The 7857-nt window shown below is 37.1% G+C and overlaps 1 protein-coding gene across 2 annotated transcripts; it reads left to right on the top strand.

Annotated features, from left to right (window-relative positions):
* The first annotated feature begins 3450 nt into the window (after positions 1–3450).
* Positions 3451–7605, top strand: FZR3 (FIZZY-related 3). 2 transcript variants are annotated; one of them, XR_016107412.1, is made up of 11 exons: positions 3457–4099; positions 4509–4631; positions 4853–4957; positions 5043–5222; positions 5409–5471; positions 5568–5762; positions 5848–5949; positions 6582–6644; positions 6755–6923; positions 7159–7227; positions 7316–7605. XR_016107412.1 is itself a non-coding variant. In XM_088970736.1 (10 exons), the coding sequence occupies exons 1-10, from the start codon at positions 3638–3640 to the stop codon at positions 7367–7369; spliced, it is 1416 nt and encodes a 471-aa protein (XP_088826862.1). In that variant the 5' UTR covers positions 3451–3637; the 3' UTR covers positions 7370–7605. The 2 variants fall into 2 exon arrangements, 1 of the variants encoding a protein (XP_088826862.1); XM_088970736.1 differs by lacking the exon at positions 6755–6923 and having other exon boundaries at positions 3451–4099.
* The last annotated feature ends 252 nt before the right edge of the window (positions 7606–7857 follow it).

The raw sequence follows: 7857 nt of genomic DNA, 5'->3' as shown, positions 1-7857 counted from the left end.
CTTGATTGGTCAATTTACATGAAAAAATACACATGCACACATGTTTTGAAAAATAGTTTTTCTCTTACTAAAACCATTTTTTAACTTATCCCACATTGGAAAATTACAAGAATTGCTTTGGGTTTTTTAATAGGAGTTGATTTACACTCCTTAGATATAAAGAAGAGAGTGTGTTGGTTTGTTGCCATGCAACATGCACGCAACATGTGTGCGGTGCAATTAGGCACTTCAGAGGTGCACTTTGCTCGTGTGAAGGGTGTGATCAAGAGGAATCAATCAACAGTTATAATTTTTGAAATTGTGACTGTTCAATGAGTCTTTTCTAAATCAGTACCTTCCTCTACTCCGTGACTCTTCAGAATTTATTTAAGAAGCGTGAATCAAGTATTTGCACACACAATTTCAAAAATCACTTTGCCTCTCTCTCAGTCCAGTCAGCTATTGTATCAAAGAAGGTTTTTTCGGAGACTCTTCAACTTTGTTGGCTGCAGATTCTCACCCAAGGCTTTGTTGTATCATAGGAAAAAATTTGCTTGTAACCCAACAGCAAACTCAATGAAATTGAGTGGGGGCAATTAACATTCTAAAGACAATGTCTTCAAACACGCCTAAGAGCTTCTCCTCTAAGTTACAATGACCCCTTTTCCCAACAGCCCTTTTTTAAATATTAATAAAAAATCATGAAACCCATACCCCTTTTTTTCATCTTCCCTCAAAAAAATTCAACCCTATTTTAAGTTTTTTTTTATATTTATATTTTTTCTACTCTCACTCTCTCTCCATAATTCTAATCTTTTATATAGAAAAACTAAAAAATAAAGATGGTTTAAATTGATGGAGTGCAATCTGGCCAGTCCTAGCTGTCAACGATCTTGCCTCTGGCTAGAGCAAAAGGTGCCTGAAACAGAGGAGAAAACGAGTAATCTCCGGGGGAGAACCCGGTGAGAGTGCTCTGAAGCTCAAGTTAGTATTTTCTCAAAAGCAAGATAAAAAACCAGATGGTACAAAGTTATCACCTACCTCCTTCTTGGGGGGGAAGGGAGCCTTTTATAACCACTTCGCGCATTCACTCCCAAGCTCCTATCAAGTCAGGTATCATTACCTCTACACTTCTACCAGTTCGGGTGTCATCACCTTTGCTGGGGCAGACAACCGCCACTGATCTCTTTGTCGGAGCCGTCTCTATGACTGGAGGTGGCGGTGGCAGGTGGCCATTGAAGTGCGGTTGTCAAGTGTTAGATCCTAAGTTAGTCAGGTGCGCCGCCTCAGGATACAGACTCCTTTGGTGTCAGGTTAGGTATGGCTGTCCAGTTCGGCGTCCTGGAGACAAAGTGCTGGAGTGGTGTGCGAGGTGACGTCTTGAGTTCAGATAGAGGTGTGGCCCGAACTGCCCTGGGGCGGGCCAGTTCGGGTGGTTGCGCTTTGCGCTCCTCGTAAGGCTCAGGGTCAAAGGGAGAGTTCGGGCTCCTTTTGGGGAGCTTGGACCGCTGGTTCCTCCTTTCGGAGCTCGCGCCTTGGGCGTACTGTCGTGCCGAGCTGTTGCCTCTGCCACGTGTTGAGTGGTCACAAGATCGGGCCAAGTCTTCCTTCATCAGTTTATTTATTAATTTATTATACTATTTTTTAAATTTTGTCATCATTTTCATTTATTCAATTACCATTTTTTAATATTTTGTATTTATTTTATAATATTTTACACTTGTTTTTTATTTTTAAATAATATTATTTGATATTTTCTATATTTTTATTACTTCTATTTATCAATACCCTTTGTCTTTTACATTTTTATTATATTTATAATAATTTTACTATTTTATCTTTTTTAAATTTTATTTTTTTAATTATTAATAGGATATTATTTATTATTTATTATTTATTATTTTATAATATTAATATTTTACTACTTTTTTAAATATTATTTATTGGACTTTATTTATCATCTCTTTTATATTTTTATGTATCAATTTTCATAGTATTTTATCTTTTTTCTATTATATTATAATATTTTCTATAATATTATTATTTTAATAATTTTAATTTATTTTTATTTAAATAAAAACTTGAGGGGTAAATTTATAAAATGCACAATTTTTAGATATCACAACATTTAGATTTTCGAACAATTTGACTATATTCAGATATTGGCAAAAAAAAAAAAGCACATTTTTCGTTGAATGCTTTCAAAGCTTTTTTAGAATTTATTTTTTCAAACTTTAGACTTCAAATTTACCAAAGGCCATTTAAGTCATTTATGAAAAGAACCAGTGATTTGTTATAAGATTTGGGATTTATTTTAGGTGGGCTCCACTAACAGTGCATGGGATTAGTCTAGATATTAACACTTAGCAGAATTGAAAATATAGGGGTTAATGTTTTAATTTTAAAAGGGAAATTGTCTAAAACTCACCATGAGTTTTCAGCATTTCTCTTAAACTCACCACAACTTTTTAAAATTTCTAAAACTCACCATGTCACTAACTTGACACTAAACAGACTAATGGGCGTTAATATATTACCATTTTAACCTTCATAGAAAAATATGAAATACATACAAAATAAATTAACGAGTGTTAATATATTACCATTTTAATATTTAGACATGAAGAAAAGGAAATGTTCAAAAAAATATTTTCAAATATAAAATACATAAAAACATGGAAATTACAAAAAATATAAAAAATTATAGAAATTGCAAACAAAGTAAAAAATTATTTTCAAATTATAGAAACTATAATTGAAAAACAAAATCAGAAAATAAAAATTGTAGAAAAAACACCAAAAGTTTATAGATTGTAGAAAATAGAAAAATGTAAGAAAGCGGAAACTATAAAAAAACACTAAATGCAAAAAAAAAATAAGAAAATTAAAAACTAAAAAAGACCATTTTTCCTCTAACTCACCATTCAAGGGTAATTTGGTCATGAAAATTGTTATTTATGCTGACATGGACACCTCAGTTAAGAAGCATTAATTGTGCACTAATAGAAACTTGAAAAGTGAGTGTTGGAAAATAAAACATGGTGAACTTTAGATATTTTAAAAAATTATGATGAATTTACGAGAAATGTTGAAAATTCATGGTGAATTTTAAGACAATTTCCCATTTTTAAAAGGTTTAATTAAGCATATCTCTTAGTAAGTTCGTATCTTTAATGCTGTTTGCAACCAAACCGGATTTCCTGCCCACTTTTCTCTACCCGCCTTGAATGTGAGATATGCGGCTGCGGTCTTCTGTGGATAGGGAGCGGCAGCAACACTGTATCAAAGTCTCTTATTAGATCTCCTTTTCTCCATAATCCACGGCAAAGAGCTCATGCGCAAAGGACTTCAGTTGTGCAAGTGCTCATTGCAACAAAACTGAGAAAAAGAATAAAGAAAAAGTACGAGATGGACTAACCGTTGGGATTGTCTGTACCGTATACGCCAAAGTTCAAAAACCCAATCCGCTTTGGAGCGCATTTTTAAGCTCTTCCAAAGTGACCGTTGTTGATGTTGTTTTTGTGACATTACAAAAAAAAAAAAAAACCCATCTATCTTCTTCTTCGACGTTGCAGAGAGTCCTTTGAAACTCCCCGAGAAAATCCTTCGCTCCCAATTCAGTAGAGAAGAAAAACAAGCGCAGAAGCACAAGCCAGCAATGGATTCAACCCAGAGAAGGAAAAGCGGGTTGAATCTCCCGGCAGGAATGACTGAAACCTCGCTTCACCTTGACACGTTCTCCACTTCCTTTCGAGCCATCTCGAACTTGTCGTCTCCATCAAAAGCCGCCTGCAGTGATAGATTCATACCTTGCAGATCCTCTTCAAGACTCCACACATTTGGGCTTGTCGAGAAGGCTTCACCTGTCAAAGAAGGGGGAAGCGAGGCTTATTCTAGATTGCTGAAGAACGAGCTTTTCGGGACTGATTTTGGGTCGTTCTCTCCTGCAGGTCAGGCTTCACCCATGAGCCCCAGCAAGAACATGTTGCGGTTCAAGACAGATCCTTCAACTCCAAGTTCCCCATACTCTCCATCTATGCTGGGTCACGATGTGACCATCTCTGGGGAGGCTTCTACCCCTCCCAAACCACCTAGGAAGGTACCCAAGACACCTCACAAGGTACAATGCTCGAGTTCCTAGTTTTTCCCCAAATATTTTCATTCCAATTATCCTTTTTTCTCAACGAACATAAGTTATAAAAGCTCGGTACATTTGAAGGGGGAAGAAGATTAGCTCGTAAATCTTTCTAAATTCAGTGGGAAATCTCCTAACCTTCTTCTGATATAATGCATAAAAAACATAAATATCTTAAAATCGTTGCATATTCATGGGAGAGCTAGCACAAGCTGGGGGCAAAACTCAAAGAAGAAAAGTAGATGCTTGAGGTAGCTTGGGACTAAAAGTAACGAAGCTACTAAAGGATTAATTTTTTTATTGATGATTGAACATAGGAGTATTGTCTGGAAGAACCCCATTAATGTAACAAGTATGAGAAATGGTTGCTCATTAGATATGGAATGGGTTGCAGGTTCTGGATGCCCCCTCACTTCAAGATGATTTCTACCTGAACCTTGTCGATTGGTCTTCACAAAACGTCCTCGCAGTTGGACTGGGCACCTGCGTCTACCTCTGGACTGCGTCAACCAGCAAGGTAATAGATCTTCACCATCTCCACTGGCCAATGGAGGAAGTGAAATCCTAATTTAACTACTACCCCAAGAGCTCTTTCAGAATATAGTTGTTTGGGCCTTTGATTTTTTTTCCCTTTTCTATTATTGCAAACTCTACTTTCTCTTCTCTGCAGTGTTTCTTGGTATTCCTGCAGATTTTAGAAGGATATTTGAAGAATTTGTTATTTTTTTACGTTCTCAGGTGACAAAACTGTGCGACTTGGGACCTACTGACAGCGTGTGCTCTGTCCAATGGACCCGTGAGGGTTCATATATATCAATCGGTACAAATCTTGGTGAAGTTCAGGTTAGTAATTGTATATCTATCATTAAGTTAAATCACATATTATACGTCGTTGAGGCTTACCGAGCGCTCTGAAATTTTGTCATAGATTTGGGACGGCACTCAGTGCAAGCGGGTCCGAACCATGGGTGGGCATCAAACAAGAACTGGAGTACTTGCATGGAGCTCACGCATATTGTCTTCTGGAAGTAGAGATCGTAATATACTTCAACACGATCTTCGAGTCCCAAGCGACTTTGTCAGCAAGCTTTCAGGTCATAAATCTGAGGTAAAGCCTTGTCGGCTTTTTGTCATTGGCCTTCATAGGCAAATACACATGCTTTGTCATGCACTTGTCATGGACATGGCTACAGCCTACAAGCAACTCCTGGTGGAGAACGTAAAATCTGGTTTTTTCTATTTGGGCCTCTGTAAAATGTAACGATCTTGTTCTGCTTTGTTTTCAATGGGTCAGGTATGCGGCCTGAAATGGTCCCACGATGACAGGGAACTTGCATCAGGTGGCAATGATAATCAGGTACTAAAGTTCATTAATCAATTCTATCCCTCAATTTCTAACCTTGTCTTTGGCAAAGGCACTAATTTATGGCTGGTTTTTAACTGTTTTGTTCAGCTGTTGGTCTGGAACCAGCATTCTCAGCAGCCAGTCTTGAAACTTACAGAGCACACAGCTGCCGTCAAAGCCATTGCTTGGTCACCTCACCAGAATGGCCTTCTTGCATCTGGAGGAGGAACTGCTGATCGGTGTATTCGATTCTGGAACACCACAAATGGCAACCAGTTGAACAGTGTGGACACAGGAAGCCAGGTTATCCTTGCTTAATTATATATCAACTAATCTACGCTTTGGGCATCAGTAATTAATTACCTGTTGCTGACTACTCCACTTGCAGGTCTGTAATTTAGCATGGAGTAAGAATGTAAATGAGCTGGTCAGCACTCATGGGTACTCCCAGAATCAAATCATGGTGTGGAAATATCCATCAATGGGGAAGGTATTGTTTTAAAACTTGTAAACATTCACCTATATATCTGTAATAAGTTTTACCCCATAAATGGTTGAAAGCACAAATCTTGAAATGAGAAAAAACCCCAATTCATTTTGCAATAAAGAAGGTTTATTTCGCTATTTTTATCTAACATTGGGAAAATTTGTAAATCTTTAATCTTTTATTGTTTCTCTATGCACTCTAAGATTCATCAATTATCTAAGCTTTATCCCCCAACCATATGGGGTCTGTTACATGAATCCTGCTTCATCGTTCCGTCCATTTAATGCCATATCCATTGTTAAATTACTAGCGCTCAAATCATTTTTTAATACTTCCACCCATTTCCTTCTAACCCTAGCCCTTCAAGTCCCTACCACTTGCAACAGATCACTTCTTTTTATAGGTGTCCGATGATTATGCACATGACCAAACCATCTTCATCTATTTTCTCTCATTTTATCAGCTGTAGGAGCTATCTAGGTTCATTCGGATGACTTCATTTCTGATATATCCTTTAGAATTTGTTCACACATCCACCTCAGCATATGCATTTCTGCCAAACTCAATTTTGGACCTCTCTGAACTCTAGATTACTACAACAATTCTCTTTAAAGAACTCAACTTTGATATCACAGGTTGCAACTCTAACGGGTCATAGTTTGCGAGTACTTTATCTTGCAATGTCTCCTGATGGCCAGGTAAGATACTAATTTCTCTAGATTTTTTTTTTGCTTGTTATGTTTGCGCCTTGACTTTTTTTTTTTTTTTACTTTTTTGTGGTCTGCTTCATGACCTGCTCTGAATCAAGTTGAGAAAAATCTCAAGGCAAAATTTCAGTGGTTAATGGTGGAAAGCGTAGGGCTTGGTGTGAGAGAGTAGAGCACAATTTCTATAATCTCAGTTGCTGATTTATAGTAAATATCTGCCTCCTCCTTCGCCCGTAGACGTATGCTATAAGCCAAACCACATATAAATCTGTGTGTGCTCTGTTTCTTTCTTCTCTTTGTTTCTGTTTTACTTATTTTTGTGTGCCATTCAAATCAGTATTTCTGGGTTTTACACAACAGTTCTCATCACATGCTTACACATTACATAAATGTATAAAGTATATCAATATATGCACATTTGTTCAGGTAAATAAGTTACTATGTTTATGTGTGCGACATTTACCATTCAAGTGTTTATCAAACTAAAACTGGATAATGCTTGCAGACTATTGTTACCGGAGCCGGGGATGAAACCTTGCGATTTTGGAATGTCTTCCCTTCAGTGAAAGCACCAGTAAGTATGATAGCTATTTTTCTTGCTGCAAATTACGTTCAGAATCCTCTAATCCTATTCTAAACTCATTCTGTTATTTGTATTTCAGGCACCTGTTAGAGATACTGGAGTTTGGTCACTTGGACGAACCCACATTCGGTAATGAAAATTTCATATGCACAGATGCGTGAAAAACACACACACACTTGGGCAGGATGGGAAGGGGAGATTCAGTTGCCTGTATTTATAGTTGTTTTGTAAATGGAAGCCAATAAAGGTCAAAATGACTCAAGATTGTAAAGAATACGGTGTTTCTCTGTACTCTGTAGGTGATAGATATTTTGAATTCAGAACCTGTAAAGAATTTCTTTTGATAATTTATGAGTATTCTTCAGTCAATGAGCAGCCTTTTGCAATTGAGAAATCAAAATTGAATAAAGTAATCAGGTAGACCAGGTGGAAGCTGTTTCAACGAGGGAGGCGTGTTGCTAGCATGAGACAAACAGTTCAAAAAAGATCTAGTGTTCAATCCTCATTAATGGCTCTGATACCATATCAAAAAACCATTCAACCTAAAAGCAAACAGTGTGGTCCTTGAATAGGTTGAGGTTGATATTCTCTAACAGGTCGATGGGGAGGTTCAAAGTGCTA

The sequence above is a fragment of the Nelumbo lutea genome, chromosome 2, assembly GCF_056320005.1.
Source record: "Nelumbo lutea isolate HS-2025 chromosome 2, American lotus-T2T, whole genome shotgun sequence".
Taxonomy (NCBI): domain Eukaryota; kingdom Viridiplantae; phylum Streptophyta; class Magnoliopsida; order Proteales; family Nelumbonaceae; genus Nelumbo; species Nelumbo lutea.
This window is presented reverse-complemented; position numbering and strand designations above follow the sequence as displayed.

Excerpts from the sequence above, each read along its gene's own strand:
- FZR3 (XM_088970736.1), top strand. The coding sequence starts at position 3,638 with ATGGATTCAACCCAGAGAAGGAAAAGCGGGTTGAATCTCCCGGCAGGA. Across the intron at positions 5,763-5,847 it reads GTGTGGACACAGGAAGCCAG|GTCTGTAATTTAGCATGGAG; the intron begins GTTATCCTTGCT and ends CTCCACTTGCAG. Across the intron at positions 5,950-6,581 it reads AATATCCATCAATGGGGAAG|GTTGCAACTCTAACGGGTCA; the intron begins GTATTGTTTTAA and ends TTGATATCACAG.